The sequence below is a fragment of the Protopterus annectens genome, chromosome 3.part1, assembly GCF_019279795.1.
Source record: "Protopterus annectens isolate FY-2018-M chromosome 3.part1, PAN1.0, whole genome shotgun sequence".
Taxonomy (NCBI): Eukaryota; Metazoa; Chordata; order Ceratodontiformes; family Protopteridae; genus Protopterus; species Protopterus annectens.
In genome coordinates, this window is record NC_056732.1 from 1,503,434,104 (window position 1) to 1,503,449,743 (window position 15,640).

General features: G+C 37.6%; 1 protein-coding gene across 3 annotated transcripts in view; it reads left to right on the forward strand.

Annotated features, from left to right (window-relative positions):
- Window positions 1-15,640, forward strand: part of LOC122798538 (protein lifeguard 2-like) — an 861,262-nt gene that overhangs the window by 280,172 nt on the left and 565,450 nt on the right. For all 3 annotated transcript variants that reach the window (XM_044067573.1, XM_044067575.1, XM_044067574.1), the window contains exon 3: window positions 3,542-3,675. In XM_044067573.1, the coding sequence (XP_043923508.1) occupies window positions 3,542-3,675 (134 nt within the window). The remainder of the gene's footprint in view (window positions 1-3,541; window positions 3,676-15,640) is intronic.

Here is a 15,640-nt window from a genome sequence, read left to right on the forward strand (position 1 = left end):
TAGAATTTTTAAAAGTTTGAACGTCATATGGTCGAAGCCATATGATCAAGCTTTTAAAAGTTCGAAAAGCTAAAAAAAATAAACAACAGAAACAGCCTACCTGACCATTTTAAGCAGGGGGGCAAGCACCCCTGCACCCCCCACACCCCCTGCTCTTTCATAATACCAACTCTGAGATCGCAGTACAGTGCAGGAAAGGGAAATCTTCCCATTCCGCACTGTACAGAGATCTCCGTTGAAAAGTTTTAACTTTTAAGAGTTCGATCATATGGTGTTGAATATATGACATTCGAACTTTTAAAAGTTCGATAACGTAATATATACCCAATGAAAATGGAATAAGTCAACTGATGGCTCTTTTCTAGTTGAAAGTGGTATGTGAACTTATGTATTTATAGTCTTCAAATCTGTTTTAGGCTGATGGCTTGTTCATGATTGTCTTCTTTCTCTTATACACAGTAGGTATTGGGATGTTTCTCTATTGCTCACATTACAAATTGCAAACCAAAAGAAAAGACAAACTAAAAAATCAGGTAAATTGACAATTTGTTATCTACCTCTTCCCATATACTGTGTCTGTTAAGTGTCTATCCACTACAACCACCACTCATTTATTTCTCTTATCACAGGAATAAGCATCCTTCACAGTGCAACCATAAGACAGGCAGCTATGAAGGGTCTTTTCCATATTGTTGTTAAACTCCTCCCTGGCAGCTGATATAAAGTAATGTTATACCATTCGCATTGGACATGCCTGTTCCTATCTACACTCTTTGAAGGCTACAGCATTAACATGACTTAGTAGAGCTAAGCATACCTCAAGCTGAAGCCCATAGTGCTGTACATGTCTCTCTCTCTCCTGTACGTGTTGGCAAAGCTGAAATCATATGCTCACTCCCATTCTTCCCAGTCTGGATATTTCATCTCTGAAGTCTGACCCTCAGATAGCAGCTTCTCTGATACAAGTATTTATTTTCACTTCAGTCAGGTTTAGTCAGCTCCAGGTACCAGAGTTCAATCCTAACACCAGTCCACTGCCTATGTGGAGCTTATCTGTTTTTCTCCTTGGCTTCCTTCTACTTCCCAAAAACATGTTGTATGATTGTAATCCTGAATTGTCCATATATACTGCACTTACCTTTATTTCTATGGCTTTGGTTGTAGATGCAAAGAGGCCATGATGACTGGCTTACTTATCCAGTTAACACATTAAATTAAATAAATATTAAAATTACTATTTTTCATCATGGAAAAAAAAACATCACGATTATTTAGCTCTTTCTTTTTAACAATAGTAGTACCACTTTATTTTAGCATATGCAGGTTGCCATTGGCAGTAACAATTACAGCAGTAAGCATTTATTGTTTGAGTGGCACCGGCACTGTATGATTACCTTGAGTCTTGACAGAAGTGCAGAATTTGAAGATTTTTTTGTCCGAGATCGCAAGCTACTAACTCTGTAGTGTGATGGTCTGACCAAAGCACAAACCAAAGTACTATATGCTGCTTTTCCCAGCACACAAAGCACGGGAAGAGAGTGAGAACCAATCAGTAGCCATCCAGCCATGCATCTCACCTACTTGACTGCAGATGTGGCAGTCCAATCTCCTTCCAGTTTGAGCATCAAACACTGATGCCTTTAACCTGGAACTCACTGAGCATGCGCAGTTCAAGTTCCCAGACTTTAACAGAGTGTCAGCGAGTTGGTTGGACTCACAGCTAAGTAATGTAGAATACAAAAAAATAAATATTTTATTTTTTAAAATGTTTTCCAAAGCTGGGGGAGCTGCAGCCCTGCAACCCAGTGGCACGAGCCGCCACTGGATATACATTATTGCATGTAACTATAATAATTAATCAGAGGAGGTTTGAAAAACTGGGAAGAAAGACTGGAATAGCAATTTATAAAGGAACAATGGGAGAACATATGTATGGTTTCCAAATATGGCACAAAGTTCAGAAGGTTTAGGACTTTTGTAATGGAAATATTTGCATTGATATTTTTGTACCATAAGCAGACTTCCTCCTTGCAGTAACCCTTTCTGATTCAGAGCGTACTCTACCACATAGATTTCCAATTAGTGGGAGCATCATTATAGAGTGTAATCCTGCTGGCCATGATGGATGGTAATGAAGCAATCTAGGGGAGCAGTTAATACTGAATAACCCTGTGCTCTCCCAAGGAGATACGTATGTCTATCAGTTTACATTGCTAAGTGAATCAGAGAATCTCTCACCTGTGTAAATTACCACCATCAGCAGAAGAATTTACTACCATCAAAAGGTAGCATTCATCCATGGCCTGCAGTGGAATATGTTGTGTTACGGGTAATTTCAACAGAGATATGGGGTTGAGGTGAGAGTGAGTGTATGTGTGTGGACGTTTGTGTGTTTGCCTGTAGGGGCAGGAAAGTGACAAGATGAATATGTGTGTGTTTCTCTCTGTCTTAGTGGCTGAGGTAGAGGGGTTGGGTGAGGTATCAAACGTGTGTGTGTGTGTGTGTGTGTGTGTGTGTGTGTGTGTGTGTGTGTGTGTGTGTGTAGATATGCATGTGGATGAATGTGTGAGTGTGTTCATGAATCCAATCAAGTGTGTGGGAGGTGTTTGAAGTTGGTTATGTGTGTGCACTTGTGTATGCATGAATGTCTGAGTGTGTGTGTGTGTGTGTGTGTGTGTGTGTGTGTGTGTGTGTGTGTGTGTGTGTGTGTGTGTGTGTGCATCTATCAGTGGAAGGTGCCTCTGCCAACATGATGCATGGGCTGCCAGTGTACTTTACTGCCATCACAGGGATGAGATTGCAATGATAGAAAAACATGATTCTGAGACATGCATATGAGCCAATGATGAGATCTTCCTCATTGTGGCTCAAGTTGTCTCTGAATTGCATTTTTTTTTTCACAGAGTGCCTAATGCAAGTAGGTCAGTTTATAAAATCTATGCAAGTACTAGAGTTTTTTTTTCTGGATTCCAGGGATACTTCTTTCTCCACTATGTTGTGCTTTTACTTTCATGCAGTACTCCTGTGTGATTGTTGTTAGGCGAACTGTTCATGAGCAGCATCAGAGCTGTGGACAGGTGCATTTGGGAAGATAGCAGTTAGCATTCAGAATATGGAGTATGGTTTTTGGGTAGCTACTTTCTAGTGTAGCCTTCTGACAGTTGACATCCTGAGGGTGTCAGGATGGAGTGGTAGGGCCACAGAAGTCAAAAATATGTTAATGCAAGTGTATTTATGTAGATTTTTCCCACTGTAGTTTATATATATATATATATATATATATATATATATATATATATATATATATATATATATATATTCTAAAGGAAAAAGAAAAACTATGGTTTGCTGACCAGATAGTAAAAATACGTTGCATGTTTGCCTTGAAAAGTTCATTGATGATAAATGTAATTCATCGATCATTGATTGTGACTAGTTTGCTCTATTTACTCTTTTAGATATTGTGCATGTGTTATAGCTGAATGTGTTCATAACATAGCCTGCATGTGTTATTCTTTTCTTTTTATCCCCTTGATGGCAGGTCCTGGTTATAGTAACCCTTATGGCTCAGATATGTATTCTCCTTATTCTGATCCCAGCAGTCACAGCAGCTATGATGGAGTCACTGCAGAGAACTGGGAAGATAAAAATATCAGGCGCATGTTTATCAGAAAGGTAAGTTTTTTTATAATTGCTGATTTTCACTAGGTAAATAATATATCTAAAACAAGAATTGTGAAAGTGTTAGTAAGATTTTTTTTTTTATTCCAAAGTTGTTACATTCCCACCATATCATCTCTACACACTTAGTCACACACACCATTTTCTGTCAGAAAACTGTAAATGTTGACTTCTTCAAACACAGCTAGCATACCAAGTGATTTATATTTTAATGCTTTGTATGCATAAAGGGCTTTAACATCCGTGTAACAAAAACTTCTGTTTTGTGATTGACTCTCATATATGCAGTCACAAATCATCAGACCAATGAAATGTGAACCATGCTCAAAATGTAAAATAACATTTTTCTTGCCATCCCCCACACCTGTTATTTATACTAATTGTTTAGGAAAAGGGGATATTCATGATATACTGTTTTCTCCGGGTTCAGGCATCTAGGCAGCGAGATATTTCCCTGTGGTACATCTGACTGGGGACACATGTCTGAAGTGACATTCAGCTGCAGAGAAATACGGCTGTTTGCAAATTTCCTGTGGGCAAAGAGAAGCATAGGCTGCCATGCCCACAACTTCAGTAACCAAATGCACAGGGGGAAAACAATGTCCATGGTCCCCAATGGAGCATGAAACAGCAGGCAATATGGCAGGCATCAGCAGCAGGCTGGTCAGAGGGGATGTCAGTGGCAGTACAAATGCAGTGCACAATGGGCAGTGTCTATATAATTGGAGTGTGTAGACCACTACCCCCTTCATAGTGTCTAGGGAACATTACCTAAAACACATGCTGGAGCATAAATTTGACTACAGTATCGTGCAGGATTTCCTCCATGCTGTAGCACACTTATACATGTTGTAGTTACATAAGTATGTACTGTACACTGAGCACAACACTCATCACTTCTTCTGCCACCATTCATTTGGTTATTAAAGCTGTGAGCATGACAGGGTGTGCTTCTTTTTGCCCACAGGGAATTTGCAAACAGCCATATTTCTCTGCAGCTGAATGTCGCTTCAGCCATGTGTCCCCAGCCAAATGCACCACAGGGAAATGTCTTGCTGCCTAGGCGCCTGAACCCGTTTTCTCCATCTTCAGGGATAGATTGCAATTTTCTCACGTTAATGAATGCAAATAAAAGTGACATTCACTAGTGTATTGTGAACAAGCTTGGCATCCAGTTTGAACATTTTATTTCCTAGTTACTAAGCAGATAGCACAATGCTATGTATGAATTTCTAGCATATGCATGTGAAGTGACACTACTTACGGTACAGAACATATTATTTATTTGTTAGCACAGGTAAGTGGTCTGGACCACCCAGACCCATTTTAGCAGTGATCGAGTTAAAATAAAAAAATGTAGAAAGATATCCTACCCATAAAATGCAGACTAATACAATTAGAGGCAGTAAAATATATAAGGTTAACAGCAGTATAATACTGCTATGCTTTGGACTGTAATGATCCAAAGTATGGCAAATACCCTGGATGTTCAGTGAGTGAGTGAGTGCTGTGGATTGCCAAAGTTCTTGAAACAACAGTTAATAGTTCTTAGTGGTCTATTGCCTGTTTTTAGCATAACGAGTCTGTTCAGTGATTTAAACTGGTTCAGATGTCTTGGAAATAATATGCATAGCTTTGCCTGGATCTGGATTATGAGCCACTTAAAACCAACAAGTGATGTAGGAGTGTTCCATATATGGGGCAATAGTACAAACTGACAGATTTCGTTAAGAATTATGTGCAGCTTGTTTGCTGCCTTCCTTGATGCTCAGTTAGTAGCAGGAGGGTTGGATTCTAAAGTGGTGAAGATTACCATTTTGGCCAAAGTCTTCCTGGCTTTTCTTGTTGGCAGACTAGAGATTTTGAGACAAATTGTAGTGAATGCCTGAGCCTAACAATAGTTTTACAATGTGGAAAAGTGAGAGGTGAGTCAAACCACAAACTGACAATGGCCCAGAAATGCACTAGTTTCTTGAAGCATAACTATCTCAATTCAGTTTTCTTCTGAGACTAGCACATAGATTCAGAGATCAGCTTGTATTGGTGTGTTCAGCTGAAAGCTTTTTAGATCAAGGAGTAACACTCCCATTGGCTTAGTCTTGTTCACTGACTGTAGAATGGAGTCTGCAAGACATACAATTGCTATATATGTATCGTGGGCTTTGCTTAAGTCATGTTGCAGTTCATGCAGAAAACTGTGCAAATCAAATTTTTGTAAATTTCCGTGGCTACTGCTTTATTTTGAATAGAAGTGACAGCGTAGAGCTTGCCTGAATAATTCCACAACATAACTTCTCTGTTGTTTTGATAACGGAATGATGCATGCAATTTTCCACAACTCTGGGAAATATCTGAAACTAGAGAGATGTTTATGATGTGTTGCAGAGACACAGTGATGAAGATTTAACATGCCTGGATAAATCTAGGGCAAAGACAACAAATATATATAATACATTTCCAGATTCTGAAGTCCAAAAGTGGTCTTTCTCCATGGTGCCACACTCAGCATAGATAATTACATCAGAAATAATAAGTAATAATAATTAGGAACAAAGCACAAGGCTGAGTAGTTGGAAACATACTACTTTATAAAAGGAGCATGAACTATCAATATAGCATTTACTCTATCAATCCCAACACAAATTATACCATTCAGCAGTAAAATTTCGCTAATAAACCCCTCTACGCACGTTACTAATTTCTGTTTTCTCACTAGACATTTAGAAAAAATTGTCAACCATCAAATTGTTGACTATGTTAACAAGTATTAGCAGCTTTTTCCTAAAGAACATGGATTCCATTCGGTGTTCAGTGTTTAATTCAGTGACATCTGTTTACTTATTCATAGACCCTATGTTTTCATTGTGGAGAAAATAAATCTTTTAGCAGCTTTATCTGTCCATCCGAAGGGGCCTTCGAAACTAAACTACAATTTATTTTTTTTCACAAACTGACAAATTATGTTTTTTTAGAAGTTTTTTTTTTGGCTTTGCACAGCTGATGACCGTTATCTGACACCAGCTCCTCTTCTCATTCTTTGGGTCTACTGGACCAGCCTTAGCATGATCTGTACCTGACCTGTGTGCAGAGCCAATGAGGGCATCAGTGACTCAGCTGCAACATCATATTGCTGCTAGAGAATGTTTTTAGTGATGACCTTCTTTTCCTTTACTCTGTGCACACTTATTGAACATCCAGGAGGGACCATTCAATGGGGATGTGCTGATGGGGTGACTCAGCCAATGTCCCCAGCCTGTTTTGCTTTGCCCCCTATGTGTCCTCAGCCTCCACCAGGAATCAACCATAAGGTGAATGCAAATGAATACCCTCTTCCCCCAGAATGGGCATACCCATACTTTTTGCCAATGCCTTAGTCACCTGAGCTGCTAATCACACCAGGTCACCTGGGCCATAATTAAGACTTATTCTTCTATGCAGTGCAGCTGGCTATGGGAAATTGCTTTATTCAAAAAAACTGTCTACAACTCAATTTTCCAAGTAGTTTTGGGAAATAACAGAACATGTAGTGAAACCTTTGCACTGGGGTTCTTCAAAGATTATTTATTGGCCTACTTTTATTTTCCTTACTTGCTAACAACTTGGCATTTGATGTTCCAAACCTAAACTTTACTCTATATGAAGACATAGTAGTATTAAACTGAATTAACACAGTTAATTATTTACATATGTCACTAGAAATGTTTTAGCATGCTCTGTGACTAGTTAAAAAGTAATAATTTAATAATTAATTGTAATAAACTACAGTTATGCAACTTGGAATCCCTTGCCATCTAAAAGCTTCTCAGTAAACTACCCTATTGGCTTGGGTGTACATATTGTAACAGGCCAGATGTGCCTATATATTTGGATTGAATAACAGCTGAGATTTCAGTTTTATACCAGAACAACAGTCAAAAATGTTTTACATTCCTAGTTAAAGCTATATTCTAAACTTTCCCATCTTTTAGTTGCAGAAACTTAAAAAAAATCAGTAAAATAAACTTACTTATTCTAAGACTGGAGTACTGATTCCCCATTCTTGTTCTAAATTCTGTACAGAATGCTAAGCTACTTCAGACTGCTGAAAATATTGTTTTTTTTTTTAATTCATTAACCTAGCTAATAATGGACAACATCACTGTGATCATTGTGATTCTATCTTTAAAGCTAAGCAGATGCCTATAACGACAAGAGCCAATTTTCTTTTAATTTCTATTTCTAATTATTTCTTTCCAGCATGTTTTATACTTTTATGATGATTTTTAGGCATTGGCAATGTAGCTGAAAATATCAATCTGCTATTCATCCTTCTGCCCATCAACAACTGAACTGGTGTGGATGATCCTCACAGCTTTTGCTACAGATCCTTCTCCTGTGATTGTACATCATTTGGCTAGTTCTGTCTACTTAACCCATTAGATTGAGGATATTGTGGACTGGACAATAGATGTTATCTCTGTATGTTGCTTATTAAGACTTCTAGCATGCCATGGTAGCAGAGTGGTGAAATATTTACTGAAGGTATCTATTTCAGAAGTTAACAAAAATGCTTGTTAAGCTTCTCTTTATTTGGAACTACTGAAATATAATTATCAGTGGAAATATGGCTGAGATACAACCACCAGGACTTATTTCATTTCAAAGACATTTGGCAGAAAAATGGAAGCTTTGATTTCAGAAATTTGATTCATTCTTCTTTGTGAATGGATTTGGTGGAACATCTAAAAATGTTTGATGTGCTTTATTCCTGCATATTGCTGGGGAAGACGCCATTAAAGATGTTCAGGTTGTTTACTTTTCTTGATGAGGAGAAAGACAAAATAGTATCAGTCAAAGAAAAAAGTCAGTAAATGTTTTCAGTCCAGAAATAATGTGCCACTTATGACAGTTATATTTTATAGGTGCACAGCATCCTAGAAAGAAACTATAGTTGCATACGCTTATCAACTGAAGAATAATTATAAAGTCTGGGTTTGGCAATTACCACAGAGAAGGCTTTGAGCTGGAAAAGAGCTTTATCCTGTAGTCCAGGTTTGATTTTCACAACTTCCAGTTGCCTACTTTGTTATTGTGAAATTAACTAGGCAGTTCTTCCATGCTGTGGCTGACATTGGCCCATGTGGTTTTCACCACTACTCCAGAAAAACGGTAAGCTGCATATGCTGTAATTGGAGATAAGAATAATAATAATAAACATGATAAAAACAAGCAAACTTTTAAGTGAACCACTAATGACTTAACCCATTCCCCCCAGTACAGCTCTTTTGAGTGTGTACCTTTAACTTCCAGTTGGTGTGGCTTGAGCATTTAAAAATTAAGTTATCACCTTACAGCATACCTCTTAACCTCTTAGTGCAAGAAATCTGGACAAAGCCTGACAAAATGGGGGGACAAAGGCTCAAAATTAGGGACAGATTTTAAATATTGCTCTTATAAGCTTAGAAAGTTACTAGAGTGATAGGGTCTGTATTAACATACATTTTCTGAAGGATTTGAAGTCTGAAATTCAAATCTATGTGATTATTTAGTGACTTCAGTCATCAGATCATCCCAGTGTTTGCCAGAAAACCACAAATTTTATGGGAACGGCCCAAAAATATGAGCCGAAAATCTGGACAGTTAAGAGGTATGCATGGAAGTGCACTTGGCTAAAAAAACTGGGGATGTGTGCAAACCACTTGAAATTATAAGTGCACAATTAAAAGAATTAACCGATGAAAATCATGTGTAAGATACAATTTGAGTTTCAAATAATATGTCAAACAATAAGAAACAGTCTGTTAAAATAATGACTTTTAAAAAGAGAGCTGTGTGGCAAGACAGTGTAGCAGACATGGAATTCAGAACAAAAGTGCTCATGTAGTTGTAATTTAGACACACAGTAGATGTGGCTACAAGAATAACAGAAGGAGTTGTTCAAGTTGTAATCAAGTTTACAGAATTTGTAGCAGGAAAAAGACTTTTTCTAAACTATGTAAATGAAAAACATGCTCAAAATAGTGTGCATATTTTTTTAAGCACCTTTATTGAATTATCACTTGTGACATAGGCACATTTACATTTATATAAAAGAAATCAAATTGTATTAAAATTAACAAACATTATGCTTCACGTATATTGCTATATATCATATAACCTAAGCAACATTACATAAATCATTCAATTCCTGCCCTTTTTTTAAACAAGTAACATATTTATTAAACCATCACTTATGACATAAGCAATCATACATTTATTTAAATGAAAACAAACCACATCAACACAATCCTAGTTGCAAGCATTTGACATCACAGACTGTAGTGAAACACTCCCAGTTGCAGGCATACATCACTTACAATCTACCCAAATGTTTTCAGTCAGATATTACATAGCTCATTTAAGTCCTGTCTTCTTTTAAACATCTTTCCTCCTTCTCATTTTTTCGTCTGTTTGCTCATATCTTTTTCTAAAGATCTCAATTCCAGTTGTTTAAAATAGACTGCATATTGTTGAACAGAAATATGAAAAGAAACTGTTTATGGGCACTGTTGAAGTGAAAAGTTTTGATGCAGTGAAACAGAAATGTAAAGCTGACTGTTAAGATGACACATTGAAAATTAATGGGCAGAATATAAAATTTAAACTTGACATGGTTCTGAAAGCACCTAAAACAGCTTGGCACTTTAAAATCCGCAAGAGAGAGCTACGTGCACGTTGTTAACCTATTCTGACTATTCTGGTCATTCGATGGCACCACTAGGTCAGGATTTACTGAAGTTAAAACAGAAATAAAAAGCTCAATGCAGTTTTCAAATAGTTGCACTATATATATTTATTTTATTTATTTATTTTATATTTGTTGGCCGGGCTAGTCTAGCTGGATACATATCTATTTTCAGTAGAGGCCCGGGGAGAAAAGCTCCATGCATGAGTAAATTACAGCATACAATACTTAAAAAAATGACTAGCTTCAATTACATAGCAAGATATGATTAGAAAAAAATAATGTATATATGTATGTATAATATGTGTGCATTTCTATTATACCTGTGTATATGTGTGTAATAGATATATTGCATATACATGTATATATATATATATATATATATATATATATATATATATATATTTTTTTTTTTTTTTTTTTTGACATTTGTTAACTGGGTTAGTCTGACTGAGCAAAGCCCTTTTTCAGTGGAGACCCGGGGAGAAAAGCTCCATAAATAAAAATGAAATGAATGAAACTTAAAAAGTTAACATAATTATACAAACAGTCATAAACAGAGTGATTTAGAGGTAGAAGTTAAGACAAGATTCTCAGTTAAAAGTAAAAATGGGTTTGGGCATCACACAGGAAGTGGGGGTCATAAGCAAGACATAATTGCCATAGTATAAGTTGTATTTAATTAAGAGTAGTGTGACTGTTTTTTTTTTTTTTGGGGGGGGGGCTGGAGGGAGAGAATGGTTATTTATGTATGGTCATGGCAAGAGCAAGTCCTAGAGTTAAGTAGGTGGACTTTTTAAGAACTTTTTGAAGCTGTTTGTAGTGGGAATAGCACTTAGGGACAAAGGGAGTTTGTTCCAAGAGTTGTCAATAGAGTAACTATATAGATGTTTGCCAATAGTTTTTTTGGGCTTGTAGATTTCCAGGAGCTGTTGATTGGAGCTATGAAGACTGCAATTAGGAGAGCAGAGAGATGTAATAGATGAGAGAACTGAGCAGGAGGTAGGATTGTTTAAGATGGTGTGAGCCAGTTACAGTTGAGGGCAATTTGTTGTATGTAAGCTCAAGCTTGGACATAAGGTTAGTTTGTAGGTTAGTGAGTATTTGTGCGGCATATGATAGGCTGGGTAGTAGGTAGGCTTGTGCTAGAGAGAATTTTGATTCTTGTGTGAAGAATTTTTTGTTCCTATAAAGCAAGCCTAGTTTTTGGTGTTTTTTTGATGGACTGTTGAATATGTAGGTCGAATTTTAGTTGATCATCAAATATTATTCCTAGCAGTTTTGTATGAGGGTCAGTCTTGATGATTGTGTTACTGAGGGAAGTTATAGTGAAAGTAGATTTTGTAATGAGAGAGAGATTTGGGTAGGAAGAAGAGGAGCTTGATGTTGTTTGGATTCAGTAGGACTTGGTTCGTAGTTAGCCATCTTTCAGCCGAATGGAGTGATTCTTGGGTTAGGGTGAGGAGCTGGGAGAGATTGTCAGAGGAGGAGATCATAGTAGAGTCAATTGCATATTGTATTAGAGTGGAGTTAGGAACAGATGTGTAGAGGGTGTTACTGAAGATGTTGAAAAGTAGAGGTCCAGAAGAGGAGCTTTGTGGGACTCTGATTTGAACTGGGAGAAAAATGGGAGAGAGCAGTATGCCACTTGACTGATTGAAGTCTGTTAGAAAGGTAGCTAGAGAACCAGGAAATAGTAGAGTTGGATAAATTGAGATCTGATCATTTTGACAGAAGCTTGTTGTGAGAGACAGTGTCCAAAGCTTTAGAGAGGTCAAGGAATAGGCAGAAGGAATAGGCAGAAGGCTTCTCTGTTATTGTCTAGGGTTTTGGAGACAGAGTTTGTGAAAGATATTAGTGCAGTGGCTGTGCTATAGTTAGGGTGGAAACCATGTTGTGTAGGGGTTAGTGGGTTTTCCTGGAGGAGATAATTTAATAGCTGCTTGTGTATACACTTCTTGAGCATTCTTGATAAGCGAGACAGGATGGCTAAAGGTTTGAAGTTAGAGAGGTCAGTGGAAGGCCCTCCTTTGTGTAAGGGAATTGTATAGAATTTCTTCCAGATATCATGGGATATGCAGTGGAGTTTGCACTAAGTTTTAGGAAGATTGTCAGCAAATGTTTTGAGTTTGCTGAGAAGTGATTTTATGTATGTAGTGGGGACAGGCTTTAGTGCGAAGGAGGTAAGGTGGTCCAGTGGAGAGAGTGAGGTAGCGATAAAGATGGTGTTGTCCTTTTAAGTTAGGGTTTTGATGGATTCAATGAAGAAGGAGTTGAGAAAGGTGGCAGTTTCAGTGGTACAGCTATTGGTGCAGGGGTTAGGTATGGAGGAATTACCTGGATGAAGTATTTTGTTGATTGTATTTCAGAAAATTTTGGGATTAGAGTGAGGGTTAGGTAGTGGCTTTATGAAGAAGTTTTTCTTGTCATAGTTGACTTTTTTTTGGTATGATTATGAAGTTCCTAATATCATTGTAGGTGAGTAGGTGATTTGGTTTTTAGCCAGTTTTTTCAAGTGTTATCTCTCATATGCATTTGAAAGTGAGTGGATTGTGTAAGCCATGGGGTAAAGTTAGCTTTTATTTGTATTTTCCTTGAGCCAAGGAGTTTTGAGTGTCTAGGAAGATGATGTTGAATTTAGAGATAGCTTCTTCCAAGGGGAGGTGGTGTAGGATGGACCAGTTAATTGAGGAGATTGATTGGTTAAAGATATCTGGGATGAAGCTGGAAAGTTTATGACATTCTTTGTATCTATGAGATTTGCACAGTTGGAGGGGTGTCTTTGAATATAGGTGGGAAGATAGTCAGTTAAGGTATCTGGTAGAGTTTTAGGGTTGTGGTAAAGGTTAGGGTTGGATGTGAGTATCCAGTCTAGAGTGGAACCAGTATTAGTGTGTTTTTTCAGATGGATGGGGGGTAGTGATTAGTTAGGAGAAACTATAGAGGTTAATGCTGGCATTAGGTGAGTTAGTGATTAGTGTTTTCTAATTGATATTGACATCACCCACTATTATTTTTTCGTGGGATATGGCTTGTGAGATCCAGGAGAGAAAGAGCTTGAGGATATCTCACATATTGCACATCTGACAAAAAGTCTTCACAACATCTACAAACCCAATAAAAATATTGGTAAATCCCTTTATAAATTCTCTGTTGCTCATACCTGGAATGCCTTCCCATATAATATAAGAATTCTCCCCCATAAAGCCCAATTCAAACTCAAACTTAAAAACTACCTACTAAAGACCAGGTCCTGTCCTTGTCAAACTCCTACTTGACATCTTACTGCTCTCCTATTAATTCTATCTCCTGACTCTCTGCATACATCATATTTTTCTATTTGTCTCTCTAATACTTGTATTACTGTAGACCTGTAACCTGATTCTTGTAAATACTGCTGTACATAGACTTATTGATGAAACCTGTATATATTTCTACATGTGAACTTTTTATTGGTGTTCTATAGTAGCACTATGCAACTTGTGCACAACTCTGTAAAATTGTGATTTCTTATTTTCTGTGTATAACAACTTCATATTTTTACATTTGTAACTATATCTCTGTTTTTATATTGTGAAATGTATCTGGAGCTTTTCTCCTCAGGTCTCCACTGAAAATGGGCCCCTGGCTCAGTTGGACCAAATCAGTTAACAAATGACGATAAATACATAAATAAAATAAATATGGATGTTGTTACCTGGAGGGATATAAATGGAAGTGATGCCTAGCTTTTTATAGTTGTTGAGTTTGCAATTTACTATGAGGATTTCGGTGGGGTGGAAATTGCAAAGTGGGATTGGTAGTGGGGATTGGAAGAGTAGGTCAGCATACATAATAGCTACCCCTTCCCCCTTTTTAATACTTTTATTTAAGTGAAAAATATTGTATCCTGAGGAAGAATTTCAGAATCAGAGATGTGTGGTTTTAGCCAGGTTTCAGAGAGAGTAAGGATGACAGGAGAATAAAGAGTAATCTAAGAATGAAGTTCACTGACTTTTTTTAAAATGCTTTGAATGTTAAGGGATAAGATGGTTAGGTTTCTAGTGGATGGAGAAGGATCAGTTAAAGATGGAGATGAGGGTGGGAGAGGGAAGTGGAGGAAGAGGATCAGTGGAAGATGGGGACGAGGAGGGAGAGTGAAGAAGTGGGGGTGAGGGGTAGGTGGGGAGAGATGAGGGGGTGCCAGGTCCAGGGTTGGGGTAAATATCACCTGACAGTAGTAGTTTAAGTGGAGAGGTGTTGGGGTGGTAGTAATGGAATTTTGGTTTTACTTTGTGGGGAAGTGGGGGGGTTGAAATATTTTAATTTTACATAGGAGAGTGTCTTAAGTGGTTGAGTAGTGGGGAGAAGTTGAGAATGTGGAGTAGTTTTCAGATTTGTAAATGGTTAAGTAAGAGTATGAGATGGAATTATATAGGAGAGGTTAGTATGGTAAGAGGTACAGCTAGAGAGGAGTACAGGCAGAAGTGTTATAAAGAGAATGTGTAGCATGATAGGAAGAGTGGTGAAGTGATAATGATAGTTAAGTAGAAGAGGGAAATAGTTCAGTAAGGATGTTCTGTGTGGTAGAAGGGATTGGGGTAATTTAACATATAGAGGTATTGAGGGGTGGTTTATTATTTGGGGAGGGAGGGAAGGGTAGAAGGTGAGAAGTAGTGGAAAGAGGAGTAGTAGAGACAGGGTTTGGCTTATTTTATTGTGAGTCTGTAGGGTAGTGGCAGTGAGATTAGAGAGGCAGATCTAACAACAGGAAGTGGGGAGTTACTGGAGAGCATGGTCAAGGTGTATAGGGTATATGTGTAGGGTATATGGGGTGGGTGAGAATGGGGGTAGGGTAGGGGACCGGTGTGAACCTTAGAATAGCGGGTAGAGCAAGGCTTGAGATTTCACTTACACCAAAACCAATTAGTGAAACTTGGTGATGTCTCTTCAGGCAGTGAAATTTCAGAGCAAGTTAGTTATAAAAAAAGGATGTTTTTTTTTAAATAGTTAAATAATTTAAATGTATTTATTTTGTTTTTGTTGTTAACTGAAATGTTCAGCACAAAGGGACCTTGTAAGTTAATGTAGATAGGAAGATAGTATAGGGCCAGGAGGGGGTAGGGGAGCTGGAAGATGAAGTCCTCACTAGGTGTGTATGCCACTGCAGTAATGGTAACAACTTTAATAAATGTAAAGTAAATAGCAATGGTAATCAGTTTAATAAACATAAATTTGGCTAAGCAGTGTTGAAATATAGACCATGAGGGCAATATA